Source organism: Drosophila albomicans, chromosome 2L (genome assembly GCF_009650485.2).
Source record: "Drosophila albomicans strain 15112-1751.03 chromosome 2L, ASM965048v2, whole genome shotgun sequence".
NCBI classification, from domain to species: domain Eukaryota; kingdom Metazoa; phylum Arthropoda; class Insecta; order Diptera; family Drosophilidae; genus Drosophila; species Drosophila albomicans.
The window spans coordinates 3,085,718-3,102,103 of NC_047628.2; the positions used below are offsets into that span (position 1 = coordinate 3,085,718).

Below are 16,386 nucleotides of genomic sequence, written 5' to 3' on the forward strand. Positions count from 1 at the left end.
TCAACGAAAGGTGGAGGGAAAGGGGCAAGGAAAGAGTCAAGGAGGAGGAGGAGGAGAGGGGCAATGCTGTTCCCCCACGCGGCAGCCAATGCCTGATGATTAATTGCTCTGGAAATGTTTTGTTTTCATAAACAATTTTTTAATAGGCCCGCTCAGTTGTGTGTGCTAGAACCGGGGGTTGAGGGTCGGGGTTCACAACGGTGTGCGTGTGTGTGAGAGTGTGTGTGGGTGGGGTCAAAGAGTTAAATCGTTTCGAGTGTATCTATGCGCTTGTTTGGCTTAATGTGAATGACTCCGTTGACTCCTCGGCAGTTGTAGATGTAGATGTTGCTGTTGTGAAAGATGCTTTCATGTTTGGAATTTAAAAAGAGTTGATAAATCAAAATGTTTTGGAATAACATTAGACCGCCCCCCAAGACCAATTCAAGGCCCTGACAAATGTGCATTGCTTGAGGGCAAAAGGAAGGTGTTAATTGCCAGCAATCGACTGCAGAGAGCCAAAACTAACTCGACGCACTTTTGGTAATCATATTTCCTAGACACAAAGATAGACAATGAGAGAGAGAGATCGAATGAGAGCAAAGAAATTCTATAAATAAGAAAAAATAAAAATAACAGATCAGAGAAGGAAAAACATTTGAAGACATTCATTCAGGAGGGAGCAGAACGATGGAGGGGGAAGATTCGTTGCAGTGTCGCGTGGCGTGACAATAAAATTTATGAAATTTTCTGCTGCTCGACACATTTTCACATATTTTCAATTAGAAATAAAAAATGGTTTCAACAGGTGACAAAACAATTTTACGGCCGAGATCCATGGAAACCGCACGAATGCCGTTTAAGTGGATTAAGTACGGCACAACTAAAACGAAAACTAAAACTCAAACTGAAACGAAAAGGAAAATGAAAATGAAAACTAAAACGTTTATATCGCATATAGGTTGTAGATACATCGTTTGATGGCTTTTAAATTGCTGCTTCTAAAAAGCAGTCTGTGTATTTAGCTCGTAAATCTTTCGCTTTGCCGAGCTGCTCAAAATATTGTTGGCCATAAAAAACTATGCAAGTCAGGGTAATATAGCAAGGTATGTTTTCACAGCGATTGCATGCATCACAAGGACAAATGCACACTTATCTTTTGCAGAGGAACATCAGCGTTATGAATATGAAACAATTATATATTTATGAACATCATAACGATGCGATTTATGAGGTCATCTGCTTTTGTCTCTGCTCCTCGGCATAGCGGGATATTGTCTTTGTTTTCTTTCTTCTCTTCTAACAATAATACCTTTAGCAAAGTCTCTATCCAGGGGATAAGAATCTGTTTCACAGGCAACTGCATCTGACAGCTGTGTGGCAAGTCGCAGTTGATATCTGGGGTAGACACTTGAAATTCGAAATGAAATGTATTTTTTATACTTTTTCAATGAAAATATTTTAAATTTTTGAAACATTTTAAATAAATAAGCGTCCATAATAATAATTTAAATATTCAATATGGAATGCTATGTGTAATTTTGCATAATATTCTAATAACGCTATTTATTATCAGGTCCTAAAATAGAAATCTGGTGATATCCAAATAGTATAGAATATAGTTTGATGAATTAAAACTGAAATCTAGGCATGTTTTTGAATACCTCAAATTTTCGTGTCAATTGTATTGAAAATATTGAAAAATTCTTGCAAGATATAAAGTACTGTTAAGTTTACGTTATTTTAAAACAAAATAAAAAATATTTTCTAACTTATATAAAATTATTAGACTTGATTCTATGTTTTTAAATAAAAAATCTATATTAGACACATTCAATTTTAATTCAAATTCTAAATAATAATGTCCATTTATAGTCTAAGGCTAAAACAAATACTACTTGGATTAAATTGATCATTTAGTAGACACAGCATTGACTGTCTTTGAAGTTTCCACATGTAATGCAAAGAAACAGAAACGAATTCATTCGTATTCTAACATTTCAGTAGTTTATGTTTTGGTAGGATTTAAAATATTTTTTAAGAGCTATAAATTTGTCGATCACATTTTTGGCCTATTTGAAAGAAAGTCACGATGGACTATGGTAATTCAGGTGGTGCAGAATTCAACTGGAACTACAGCATGGGAGGGAATGGAGGAAGCGGCCAAGGCATGCCCATCTATCCCCAGGTGAGTTTATAGAAGTGATATTCGAGTTGGGAAATGATCACTAAGCTCCTCACGTGCAGATGGGTCAAATGGGGCAGATGGGTCAGGGACAGGGCTTCGATGGAGGACAACAGTGGTTGCACTCAAACCAGGCGAATCAGGGACAGAGCTATCAATCTGCAATGCCTCAAGGTCAGGCCTCGCCCAGTCCCTTCGATGATTACAACCAGTCAATGATGCGGTATACGAATCTCCCCAAGACAGAGGGGTAAGTGCAAACACACATTAGACTTATTTATACTTTTGCTTTGCTTCTTAGTGGCTCCATGGGCCAGCAGCAGCAGCACGGAGGTCAGGCGATGGGTATGAATGCCATGGGCAATAGCTATGGAGGCTATCCCGGCGGCATGTCTCGCAATGGTGAGTATCGGAATCTCGAGTATTACTTGCGATCTCATCTGGTCTCTGCAGGTCTTGGAAATCCTGGCGCTGGCATGGGGCAAGGTAGTACCAACAGCGGCTACGGTGGAAACTGGCAGTAATTACTTTCCCTGCCCCTTTTTTCTTTCCGTTTTCCAGTCGATATCCTAGATATTTCCACATCATATAGTCCCAATGGAATGCACCTCTATATTAAATAAAGACTCCTTCAATGGCAACTGTGTTTTCGCAATCGTTATTCAAACGCTGCCCTGTCCGGGTCGGAGGTCAGCTATTAACCTATAGTTTGCTGGGTGTTGTGACCCCTGTCAACGCGGATCTTGATAATCTGGGATGGCCAGAGGGAGGGATGGAGGGTGGGTGCAGAGGTGCATAAATTACATGCGCAATGCATTTGCATGTATAAATTATGATGATTCTATTAGTTAGCATGTCGTTTGGCAGCGCTGCCATAAATTACAGCGTTGCAACAACTGCATGAGCCACCGCCTGGGGCGCTATTAGCATGGAAGATGGTAGAGGGAGGGTAGAGGAGGGCCTGCTCTACTACACGTGTTCCCTGCCTCGCTCCACCACATCCACATCCACATCCTATGTACATCCGCCTCGCTTTTCCTAGCTCCCAAGAATTTTTTATTAATAAATTTCAAAAGCGCGAGAGCGCGCGTGTGTAATGATCTGTCGCTCTGGATCATGGTTGTGGATTAATGGTAAACCGAACGCATTTTTCATCGAACATTCGACTGCATTTCGTTTCATGGTTTTCGTTTTTCGTTTTTTTAGAACTCTTGTTTCAAATTTATGTCGCCCGCCATGCGGCATGCTCCATGTTCCATGTTTCACGCGCCTCGAGCTGCGCGCCGTGCGTCGAGTTCAGTCAACTGTCTGGTGGTTGCTCCAGTTATGAGACCATTTCGTTGTGCTCCAAAAATCATCGGCACCTCTCTCGCACCTCCTCCGGCCTTCTGTTGGTTCAGTTGGTTCCGCAAAACGTGCCTCACACCTTGTCTCACCTCGTCCCATTAATGCAAGTCACGTCCCCGGCAATTACATCCGTCAGATATGCAGAGGAATAGAGCAGTGTGAGTTGCTCCAAACTCTATTTTATACTCTAACAAAGGATTGGAATTCTAGTTAGACTCTTTATCGCAACTGGTTAAATATATTACAAATTTCTAATTTATAAGAGACAAATATATATGTATATATATGTATATCACATATTTTCCTAGGTAAATTTAATTGATCAAATTTTTTTTTAAATTATCTTTTGTACAAGAAAGATTTTTAAACAGCACAATGTTTTGAAATTTAGAATAGAAATATGTGCACAAACAGCAAAAATCTAGATTAAAAAGTAGACGGGAAAAATGGATTTATTTAATTAAAAAAAAATCTTGAATTACAATTTGTAGGTTGAAAAAAATCTTAAATCAAGATTTTTATTCTAAATTGGCAATTTAAGATTAAAATCTTTCTTCAAAAATGTTGTATTGTATATTGAAAAGAAGATGGTAAATCATTAAGGTTGTAAAAGTATTGAAATGCATTTTCAAAGTTTTCAACTCTTTTTCGAATCCTAAAAAAATTGTTTTTTGTTTTTCATAAATCCAAATTATATTAATAAACTAATACTTACATTTCATAAATTTCTACTATGTAAGAAATATTTTTCATAATAACTATATTGTCATGAAAAAATATAGAATAGATATGAATGACAAATAATAGAATAAAAATAAATAAATACCATTACCGTTTCCTACGGTAAGACTTTCCATGTAGAGTGTACAAATTCGTTAAGAGCTCTGAAGCTCTTGGACAACTACATAATTTGGTGTTGTCTTTGAACCCAAGTTTCCCGGTTGAATCAATGGGGCAAGGCGTGCAGCGGGGGCCTGAAAAAATCGTTGATTGTGTTGTTGGGTTCGTCTTGCCCTTTCACGTTGAAGTACTTGAAATCGCTTGGTGTTATTTTAATTTGTGTGTTTTTATATAGTATTTGTTGTGTTGGACTGTTTCTCAGGTTGTGCGTGTGCTTCTTTTAACGAATTTGGTTTCTATGCACTTATTTAATTGTGTTTTTATTTTTATTTTATATTTATTATGTGCTCTTCTCAGGTTTTGCCTTTCAAAGTGCCACATTTAAGGTAAAATGTATTTTTAATTTATTTTGTAGTCGCCTTTTGTCGCTTTATCGAGCTCATCGGGTTCGGGTTCAGGTTCGGATTCGGGTTCAGAGTCAGAGTCAGAGTCGTCATCGACGATAAGCACGCACCGCACATTTTTTTCTGTATTCAGTTTTCTGCTGGTTTTTGGCTTTTGAATTTTAATTGAGTTTTTATATTATTCGGTTTTAGTTTTGTTGAGCTGCCTCCATTGCGGCTACTTTTAGTGCCGTGTAATGAAGTTGGTTTTATGGGGCGGTACATTAACATTTTGAGCCAATGTAAGCGTAAGTAAACCTGAAGTAAACTGACCGTTAAACGGCGACTACTCGCATTGTCCTTACTTTAGGTACTTGGCTATAAAACTTCACTGATTTGCATCTAAGCCAAACAAACCTCTTCGAATCTGTTTTATAAATGAATAAATCTGAAATACATAAATACTATACACTATGTACATCTGTATACTTGACTGATGTAATTCGGTTTGATGATTTTCTGGCAAAAAAAAAGAAACGCGTCGGTGGTCTACAACATCAACACTTTGGTTAGCAAAACAAACAGTCGACAACAACTAGTAGTTATACAGCAGGGCAACAACAATGATTACTGCAACACCTGCCTCCCTGTTGCATGGATATAGTGTTGAAAAGGGCGTGGCACTTGGGACACCAACATCTACACGCTCACACACAACAAATGGCAAAAATGTGCAGCATTTGTAAAACATTTTTGTTAAAAACCGCAAAAATCAATTGACAATTCAAGCATCACCTGATATTCTATGTTAGAGTGTGTGTGTGTCATGAGTGTGTGTGTGTGTAATTGTGGCATAAATATGCAACTATTCTGGGTGGCAATTCTATTGAATGTAATTGTATCATAAAACATTCGACAAACCAACAATTCAGAACATTTGATCTATATTGTCTGCTAATGGCCAAGGAGAGGTATACTAAGGTCAACATTTTGGAGTTCTAACGAAGTCATTAACTATATATACCTATATTTTGAATAACTTCTTGCTTAAGCCCCGATAATATTTGGGGAAATTATTTTCTATCTTTTTTGCCACAGGGTAGCTTTCCAATGGGTTTCCCTTTTTATCCATGTATTTTTTTGTTGCCAAGTCTAAATTTACAAGTTGAAAATTGTTGAAAACTATAGCGCTAGCGCATTGACAACTCTATTGGCTGCCCACCCGTCACGACAAACTGCATTTATCACTCGGAAAAAAAGGCGGGTTCCGTCAAATCCCGTTGATAACGGCGGGTGGTTCCCTTTTGGCCAGCGATTAACCCGCAACTGCCGACGGAGTGGTGTCATTTTAAAGTTGCCATTAACACGCTATTGTTCGGGTTTTATGACCCAGTCCTAGTCCCAGTTGCAGTCGAAGTTCCACACCCGCAATGGGAGTCCCAATTCCTCCCCGCCCCTCACTCTCTCTGCTATTGTCCCTATCACTGACCCCTGACCGATCCAATTTCTTAACACCCGATTGATATGTCCGGTGGCTATTCTGAAATTAGATCCATCTCACGAATCAGAGGGTTGCAGTTTGCTTGCAGATAATGGTGGTCAGTGCGAAGGTTTTACTTTAAAATATCATTCGAATGCATCGATTGACAAAAATTCAATGAACCTAAATCACGGAAGAAACCTTTAAATCAACTTAATCATCTTAAAAAAGAATACTGCTTTGTCTAAGCTTGAGAAGTTAACGGCCAGATATTAATAATATCTAGTCCATAACTTTTATAAGTACAAGTAAAAAGTTTCCAAAATATATAATAATGTTGGAATTAATATAGTCAACTTTCCATAAGTTCAAAGGTACCTATAGATATGATAGGTCATAATATAATAACAATACAAGAAAATATAAAAATGTAAGTTTATAGTGGACAATATAAAATCTAAAATATTGATTTACATAGTTCGTGAATTCTTAATGTATTTATTTAAGTTCTATTTATTTGATATTTTTCATAGATGACTATTTTTGGAATTTCAATTATTGAAACTAGAAGTAATCTTAGTGTCTATCATTTCGAGTACCAGTTCTCTAGCCACATTTATGAAATCACCCTCTATGGACTTTTTTTGAAATTAGAAATTAAAAGCCAAATGCGTTCGTTACGCGAGTTCGTAGAAAACAATCAAGAAATATTTCAAATCATTTGCAGTCATTCACAATTTGAACAGGGTAAGAAGCGCATCAACATTATTTGTATTTTATCTTACGTATTGTTTTATTTTTTCCCAAAAAGGAAGCAATAACTGGGCGAAAAGGGAGCAATGCCAACAATTGAGCTAATTTCAAAATAAATTTTTAATCTCAGCCATCGGACAATGCGAACAACTGCAATCATCCTCCATCTGAGTATTTCCACCCACATGGATGTGTCAGTCTTGACGTGTCAACCCCGTCTGCGGGTCAGTGGTCAATAGTCAGGAGTCAGGGGTCAGCTGGCCATTGGTCTTCAGTTCATCCCCCTCTACTGGGCTCCCTTCCAGAAGCAAACAATAGAGAAATGTCAAAATTAACGAACGATTTTGGCGATTTAACGCTCAAAAATTCGAATGGAAAATGAAATGCGATGCGCCACAAGTAAGTGACGTCTGTGAGTGTGTGTGTATGTGTGTGTGTATGTGTGTGTGTATGTGTGTGTGTATGTGTGTGTGTGGAGAAAGGCGAGTCGTAAGCGGATTTGGAACGCCCACAACAATTTGTAACGGGGCAGTCAATGCGTGAGTGTGTGAGTGAGTGTTAGGTGCCATAGTTGAGGGACTAACTGCTGCAGCAGCCGCAGCAACAACAGCAGCAGCAGGCGGTCAACCCGAAGGGTTCAGACTCACAATTCATGTTCTGAGTTCCCATTTCCCAGTTTTCAGTTTCCAGTTCGACACGCGCCACTTTTCGAGCCTTTTTCAGAGTGATTCGCTTTGTTTGCCACTTTTATTGACGCCCAAATCCCAGACATAGTCATCAGTAGCCAGCCGGTCAGACAGTCTGTCGCTCTGTCCCTCAGTCCATTGAGGCTACTCCCGTCGGTCCGGTCAGCAAGGTGTTGCCATTGTGCCGATTCATTAGCACCTACGCCCCAGACATTGAACTAAGTTCTCTAAAGATCTGCGTCAGGGGAATAGGGATCACAAGGTTTTGTCACGCGCCAGGAACGTTCTTTCGTCCATTCGTCAGATGCATTGATAACAATTGGTTATTGTGTCGGTTTTACAGTCTGCACCAATTGTGAATTGCTTTAATTACTCTTGATTGAGTTTTATTTGGTTTTCACCATTTGCCACAAGCCATAGAAATAGCGTTCTCTGACATTGGATTCTAATTAAAAAGAGACAAGCTTAGTAGGCTATAAAGAATCAATTCCCACCCAAAGATAGACTGTACATAGATTTATAGGTAAAATTAGTATTTATTTTTTTGTATTAAATATGTATATCAAAATTTATGAAAAGTCTTATATATAATACTATTGAACATTAAAACAAAAGATAAATCCATAAAGAAAAAATAAATAAAAAATATAATTATACTTGAAATTTTGTTTAAAAAGAAATACTTTACTTAGATAAAACAAGTGAGAAATCTACAGTTTAGTGTGCTCGATTGGGAAATATCCGCTACCCATTTTCAATAAAAACAAATCATTGAGGTATTATATGTTATATTATTGTAAAGCAAAATAATATACGAAAATTACAAAAATATATAGAAGGCTACAATTGGTATTATTAATAAGAGTATATTAAGAGTATATTTAAAATATACCCTAAAGTGCACAATATGCTTGATAGTAAACTTTAATAGGGAGTCACCTAAACCATATTAAATTAAATGAAAATAATAAATAAATAAAACTAATTTAATGTTAGATTTAAATTTCAAATATAAGTTAAATAAATGTAACAATAATGAATATCGGTTGTAAACAATTAGAAGGACTGTGCTTAAACTGTTAATAAATTATTTGTAAAAAATTAAATGAACGGCGGAAACTCCAATTCACATAATCTTCAAGTTTCGCATGCAAGAAGCATGTTAATATTGCTTTTCCTATCCCGCCACAAGTTGTGAATACTCGATAACGGCTGATGGGCTCAGACAACCCTTTCGAGTCGTAAAGCAGAAAAGTGCATAAAGACGTCAAGCAATCTCATAAACAGAAAATAAAATCGAATCGAATCGAAACGAAACGAAACATATTCCGACTGGCCATATCTATGCATAAATTGTGTCACGTGGCATGAGTGCTCCAAACGAGGGCTGAGAATCGCATTGGGATTGAGATTGAGACGACACCGCAGAAGCTGCGCCAGCAAGGCATATCTTATTTCATAAGCAAATAAGATATAAAGTAAACTCAGAACTGAACCCTTCAAGCATGTTATTCTCTTCGGTTCCAAAAGGCAAATACTTGCATTGTACACATGTAGACAGAGTCAGGTATAGTTTAAGCCATGAATCGAAGAGAGACGCAGATAGCCTCGAAAATATACGAGTATATATATAAAGTAACATGCACGCAAAGTTTACGCAGATTTTGCCGCAACATCCTTTTGGCTGTGAAAAGCCAGCGCGGTTCGTCTGCCCAAAACCCCATCAAAATTCTGGCCGCAGAGCAAGCCGCATGGAACTTCGCCCCATCCACCCCACCATGTCCGCCTCCATTTCACGTACACATCCCTCGGGGGATTTTCCGCAGCCAAAGGGTTGCGCCTGCACCTTGACAAGACAGTTAGACGGTGGCGCGTTAGAAGGTTTAGGTTCGTACAGGGGGGACAGGGGCAGGGGAGACACGAGTTGACAAAAGATTTTGACTTTCGCCTTGTCGCAAGTTGCGCTAAAACTTCAACCAAAAATATTTTGACGGTAAACCGCCAAATTAAGGAGGGGTTCATGGCGACCCCGCCAACAATTCACTTTCTTGGTTTTCGTGATAATAAATACACGGAGCGAAAAAATTCTAGGGCTATGTTAAATCAGAGTTGACAGAGGAATATATACAAGGCACCTGATTTGCAGTCTTTGCACATACAACTAAAGTAATTGAAACAATAGGAAAGTATTGGCAAATCAATGTCAATAAGAGAAATAATTTTCTTTGTTACTTTGTTATGCTTAACTACTTAACTTTTATCACGGTTATATGAAGTAGGAGATGCTTCAGATATTTATCAAAATTAAAATAAACTCTGCGCGGGTAAATATTCCAGAATATATCTTGTATTTTACATATTGAAATTTGCAGATTGCTTGAAAAAGTTGATAAATAATATGAAGCATAAATAGCATAAATGACTTGTGTCATATCCATTGACATTAAAGCGATGCATACTTAGTAGCCTTTTTTTCAGTGTATGAGCCTTTCGTTGAACGAGCTTTGCTGCTGCTGCTGTTAAAGACATACATACATATGTATCTGTGCGTGCAACGCCATACAAGTTAATAAACTTGTCAAAAGCCACGAGGCAACGATGCGTGCGGCAGTCGCTATTGAAACTGTTGCAGCTACTTATTATTATTGCTATTGTTTGTTATTGTTTTTGTTGTTGTTGTAGTTGTGCTCTCTGTCAATGTTGTTGTTGTTGTTGTTGTTTTCCTTTCGCTGACCAGGGGCTGTGCACCTTTTGACCTCAGCCAGCTGTTAATCGATTTCCATGACCGGCGGCTGTCACCTGCGCAGTCAACAAAGGATTACACCGATGCAGACGTGAGCGAGAACGTAGACATCGATGTGGACGTGGATGTTGAAGTGCATCTGCGCAAAGGGGGAACTAAGGACTGGCCGACTAGTCTTCGCTGGAGGCGTTGGCTGTGACGCCTGCGCAGAGAGGAGAGTTGAGAGTCGCATAAAATTCAAATAAATTTCCAACTCGTTCGCTGGCATTGTGCGAGTTCCATTTTTCATTTGTTAGTTGGACATGGGTTTAGTATTCGGCAAACGAGGGGGTGAATGAGCATTAACATTCACGCTCACAGTTACAATCACACTCACACTTACTTACACAGACTTCAGTGGAGGGCTTCCTCTTCCTTTAGCAATTCACAATTTTATTTTCATTTTATTACACGAAACAAAGACAAATTACATAAAATATGTGCCCCGCACTGTTGCACCAACAGTTTCGCTGTATCTGTAGATCAGCCAATGTATTGTGTGCATCTGTGTGTGAGTATGTGTGTGTGTCTGTGTGAGTATCTGGCCCACACCTTGAGCTGCGTCTGCGTTTTTATGTAAATTGTGCCGTCGGCAAGCCAAAAACATCAGGCAAATACCCATTAACCAAGTCGAGAAAGAGTCAGAGACGCAGTCGAAGACGGAGACGGAGACGGAGACAGATATGGAGTCGGAGACGAAGACAGAGTTGGAGTCGTGTTGAGTTCATCGCGCCTGAAATTGCTAAAGGAAGTTGTTACTTTGTAATTAAAATTTGAGATTGATTAACTTATTGTTCGTGTGAGTTTTACAACCCGAAACTATTACCGACTATTTGATGGTTTGATTCAACTTCAGCCTTTGATGGCCTCTCAGTCAACGTGTCAGTCTTACTCCCAGTTCCAGTTCCCTTTCCAGACCCAGCCCAGCCCAGACGAGCCCCATTCACAGTCTCAGTCTCAGTACAAATAATTTCCCTCCTTCTATGCCCCTCAGAGATACTAAACATTTGCTCTCTTTGGGTTATTGAACTTTTCTTCGAATAGCCCAGATATCTAAGCTCAACTCAATCACTCCTGCGTCTAAGTTTCACCTTTAATTGTGCACAATTTATTGCTGGGCATTCGAATTTTAATTTGAATTAGAATTGAGTTGCTCACGTGAAAAGGTTGGTTCAACATCCCAGCTAACTATTTGTGTTTAACTGTCAATGAAAATAACTTTAGCTTATAAATAAACAAATGTATTAAATATCATAGCCAAGTCCTTAACTATTATTTTAATTTAACTTGAGGACGCTCCTTCAAAGCCTAAATTTAGCACAAAACTTAAAAGTTACATGAAAACACAATGCCGAATATTTAAATTTAAAGAAAATGTTTTTTTCAGCAAATTATAAATAAAATTAAATATAAAAATATAAATAGAATGGCAACATTTTCTCTTTTCGAAAATCATTTGTCTAAAAAGGACATTAGAGTTTCGGATCAGATTTCATTTCACAAACAGCAAAATGATGACCTTCAGTTCAAATGTTTGCGGTGTTTTTTTGAATGCATAACATAAAATCACTTAAGTTAAGAGCCTGAAGAGTGGGCGAGAAGCAGGGCATAAATCTCTAGATTTATTATTCATATGGTTGTATTTTTGTGGGATATGCTGCTCTCTTTTTGATGCGTTGCGTATTGATGTTAAAATTCAACTTCAATTCAATATTTCTTGACGACCTGTGGATGGGGTGAAATGGTGGAGGGAGGGTGTCAAGGGTGTCACGTACTGGCAGTATTATGGCAAATAAATGCTATTTCGACTGGCTGCCATTTGGGGGGAATATTATTGCAAAAAGGAAAACTTAAAAATTGATTTTCATCTGGAGAATGCCAAAGGAGCGGAATATAAAAGGATTCTTCATATCCTGCCTGCTGCTCAGAGTACACAAGAGTACCAACGGATTCAATTGGAATTGATTTTTGTACGTAAACATAAATAAAATATGAACACTACACACTCTCGATAGCGTGTGCATCTATGCCAAGTGTAATGGACGAACGTCCAGTTGGCACAGCAAATATTTTCACAGCGAACACTCCAAGGTGCCACCCCTTATCCCTCAGTCATCCTTCTCCCCTTCCTTGTGAGTGTTTGACTGTCCTCATCAGCAGTCCAGTGGCGAGCTGGTCAAATAAAGCCGTTAGTAAGTATTTCATAAGTCGCCAGCATAGAGATAGACATCGCAATGCGCGAGCGAAAGAGATGAAGTTAGTTCTGTGGGAGAATGAGAGAGAAAAATACCGACAGACGTTCATCCTGGCAGATAAGCAATAAGCCCTGAGCTGATGGACAGCCCAACTTTCATCCCGAGACGCGAACCTGGAATCTTGAGTCTTGAGTTGAGAGTCCAGAGCCTGGAGCATCCAGTTCCAAATTCATTGGCACACGTACACCTAATACAAACAAGGACATGAGCCCCGTTCGTGACTGAAAAGTTTTTCTGCACTCGATCCGGATGCGGATGAACTCCTCGTACTTTTTCTATTTTATTTCCATCATTTTTATTTTAACTGTGCGCTCTGGCGAGCACCGTCCGAAACTTTGCTTCAGATAAAAATTTCTTATTTATGGCTTAAGGTTCTCAACTCGAGAGCTTTCCTCCAAATTTGTTGTCCCACCCCAAATCTTCTTCACTTGGCGCTGCGCTTAAATGTAACCACAGTTGCTTAAAGCAAGGACTTCTAAATGAACTCCCACTTGGGATGGTCTGGCATTATTTTTGTAGAAGCATTAATTAACAAAAGCACACAAATATCAATATGTAGCTATTAAAGATAAAAGTTGAAAACAATAAAAAACTTTGATTGATTTGAAGCAATCAATTAAACATTTATATTTTAGTTTAATATTAGTTCTATATAAATAGCAATAGTGAAAGATATACCTTTCAACTTATAATAGAAACCGTTATGAAGAGGTTATATATAAAAATATTATACTAACATTTTAAAACAAAATTTAAGAAAGTAGCGCGCTTTGAAAATAAAAAAAGAAAAGAGCAATAAGAAAACTTCAGTTGAAACCATATTCCACAAAATATAATATATCGGAAAAATACTAAAATATACCAAAAGCTGGTACATCGATATTATATTGCCGGACTTGTATCCTATTCGTTTCGGGTATGTTCTATATTCTAGATAATATCTCAAAAAATACTAAAATATACCAAAAGCTATATTTGGTATATTGATATTGTATTGTCGTCCTTCTACCCTATGAGTTGCATGTATATAAATTTTACATTTGAATTGTAAAACATCATTTGAGAAAGTAGTATAATTATTAAAAAAAAAAATACATTCCAATGGATCTAAAAGTTCTCAATTAATGAATAGACATCTGAAAGGCCGCACTGTGATGGCTTATTTTTATTTCAATTTGTCACTATTAAAATACATATGTGTAAGTATATAAATGCCAGCACTTATTTTTGCGGGTATTTGTATATTGAATGTTGTGTGTAATTTTTGAAAGCGACTATAAAATACTTTCTTATAATTGCTTTTCGATTGCACTATTGAATAAATTCTTCAGCTCTTTTTTCAAGTTTTATTATAATTGAAATTGCCGGGCATCGATTAATGCCAACAAAAATAATTCAAATAAATTAAAATGCAATTAAATAAATCGAACCAACCAACCAACGAACGAACGAACGATCGACCGAACGACACCCGATGAGGTGGGATTTGCTGATGGCTGTCGTGAAAGTGGAGGGAGAGACGCTCGACGAAGGGTGAAGAATTGCAAAATTGTAGACGTGCAATATTTTTTATGTGCTGATTAAAAAACATTCCTTGGATATTGGCCAAAATATTCAGCAGCAGACAACGGTTCGAGCCATTTCATTTGCATTTGCATTTACAATGCATTTTTTTGGTTTTTTATAGCCGCAGCTGCTGCAAAAGTATCTGTATCTGTATCTGTATCTGTATCTGTATCTGTATCTGTATCTGTAAATGTATCTTTCACTGCGTCTGTATCTCTGCTCGTATCTGTATCATCGATTGGGATTGATGGCGCGGCAATTGTTCTTGTTTTGCTGTTTTCATTTAATGACAGCTCATTGGTCTCTGCGAAAATCAGTGAATCGAAAGGACGATAGCAGAGACGCAAGAGGGAAAATAGGGTGACGGAATCGAAAACGAAATCGCAATCGGAATCAGAATCGGGAGGGCCCTCAGCGCATCAGCTAGTGAGTCTGCAATTAAGTGTTAAAAATATAATTATTGCAACTACAGAATACAACAAAAGGCAATTGCACTCGTATGTGAGATTCTGTCAACAATTGATGAGTGAATCGAGAGTGTTACTTCGACTTACACTCTTAAGTGTGGATGCCACAAGAGCTGAGTGCTTTGGCATGCCCCAATGATTAAGCAGGCAAATTTCTGTGCGCATAAATCACTTGAAAGTGCGATTGGAAAAAATGTCTCACAGCACACACACACATACACAGTTTTCTCCCCATCGCGGCCAAAGAATTTTGTATTTTATTTTGTTCACATTGTATTCATCGACGCTGCCAGTAGCTAAATGTCATGAAGCAAATGCAATTACAACTAAATAATACATCTTATATTCGTTTCTAGGCAAAACTCATTGTTTTGTTTTGTTTTGTTTTTATATGTGTCCACTTTCATCAATTTCTATTCTAAATCATTGCCTTTTTTACATGTTGTTGACATTTTGGCATTTGGTAAACAAATGTCACACTTTGACAAGGTTCGTCTTTCGTCGAAATATTTTGAATAAAAAACATTGTATGCATTGATTAAACATAAGACCATTTTCCCTTTCTGTCTCTACATTAGGAATTTATTATTCAAATAGGTTCCAGCAAATAATGCACAATTTTCATTATTATTCATTATTCAAAGCGTTCCAATGGCTATGAAATTTAACAATTTTCGTATTCATAAACCTAAAAAAATGCATTTGAATTGTTTCACATTTTTGTGATTCATCAATTGCAATATAATTTTGACGATTCAACGTTTTTTTTACTGCATACAGAGTGAAAAAATTTAGATTAGAAAGTAAATTGGAAATCTTAAAGCCTGGAAATAAGATTTTTAAGTTGAAACAATCTTAAAAATATTTTTGTTAAATTTACGTTTTACGATTAAAAAATTGTATCTCAAGATTAGAATATTGCTTCAAGAATGTTTTATTATGAATAAAGCGAAATAATAACCTTCGAAAAACTAACGGAATGAAAATTTTGAGTTAAGTACTTCTGGTTATTTCTTGTGATATTGCTGTTAGTTTAGTAAGTAGAGATTTCGGGTTCTGGGTGTATCTAATAGTAAAAAGAAATTGGACAAACATAAATATTTTTGTTATAAATTATAAATAAAATAGTGTATAAATTATGTATCTAAATGTATAAAGAAATAGAGTATTTAGCCTTCTTGTTTGAATTTCTAGATTTTTCCATATATGAAACAAGTACTAAATAATTTTGATTTTCAAGAATGGCAATTGAGTTTTTTTTTTAATTTCGATCTGGATTTAAGAAAATAGTTTTGTTGATAGGGTAACAAAACGAAATATAAGATTAGGACTATAAAAATCAATAAAGTAAGAAAAGACTTTTTTCGAGCTTTGTTTTTTAAACTAGAGAATAAGTAATTGACATAAATTAAGATGAATCGTAGTTGCAAGTAGTATGCAAATGTATGGGTTTGGGAAGAGGTTGGGTTGAGGATGTAAAAAGAGGCAGCGAGAGGTGTCGACGTAACCACGTGTGTACCAAAAATGCGAGCTATCGAAATCGTTTACAGCTTTATGATGCATATTTGTGTACGAACAACTACTTAAGTGGTATAAGTACAGTGTACACATGCAAGTGTGCGTGTGAGTTTTTGTGCATGTGTGCTTGGGTAATATATTTTAA

At 37.1% G+C, this 16,386-nt stretch overlaps 1 protein-coding gene across 2 annotated transcripts; it reads left to right on the forward strand.

Annotated features, from left to right (window-relative positions):
* The first annotated feature begins 1,960 nt into the window (after nt 1-1,960).
* On the forward strand, nt 1,961-2,805 carry LOC117563734 (heterogeneous nuclear ribonucleoprotein A3 homolog 2). Of its 2 annotated transcripts, none has more exons than XM_052002505.1 (4): nt 1,961-2,167; nt 2,227-2,387; nt 2,466-2,566; nt 2,618-2,805. In XM_052002505.1, exons 1-4 carry the CDS (start codon nt 2,072-2,074, stop codon nt 2,686-2,688), a joined length of 429 nt encoding a protein of 142 aa, XP_051858465.1. In that variant the 5' UTR covers nt 1,961-2,071; the 3' UTR covers nt 2,689-2,805. The 2 variants fall into 2 exon arrangements, with proteins under 2 accessions (XP_051858465.1, XP_034098106.1); XM_034242215.2 differs by having other exon boundaries at nt 1,963-2,167; nt 2,227-2,414.
* Nucleotides 2,806-16,386: the final 13,581 nt, after the last annotated feature.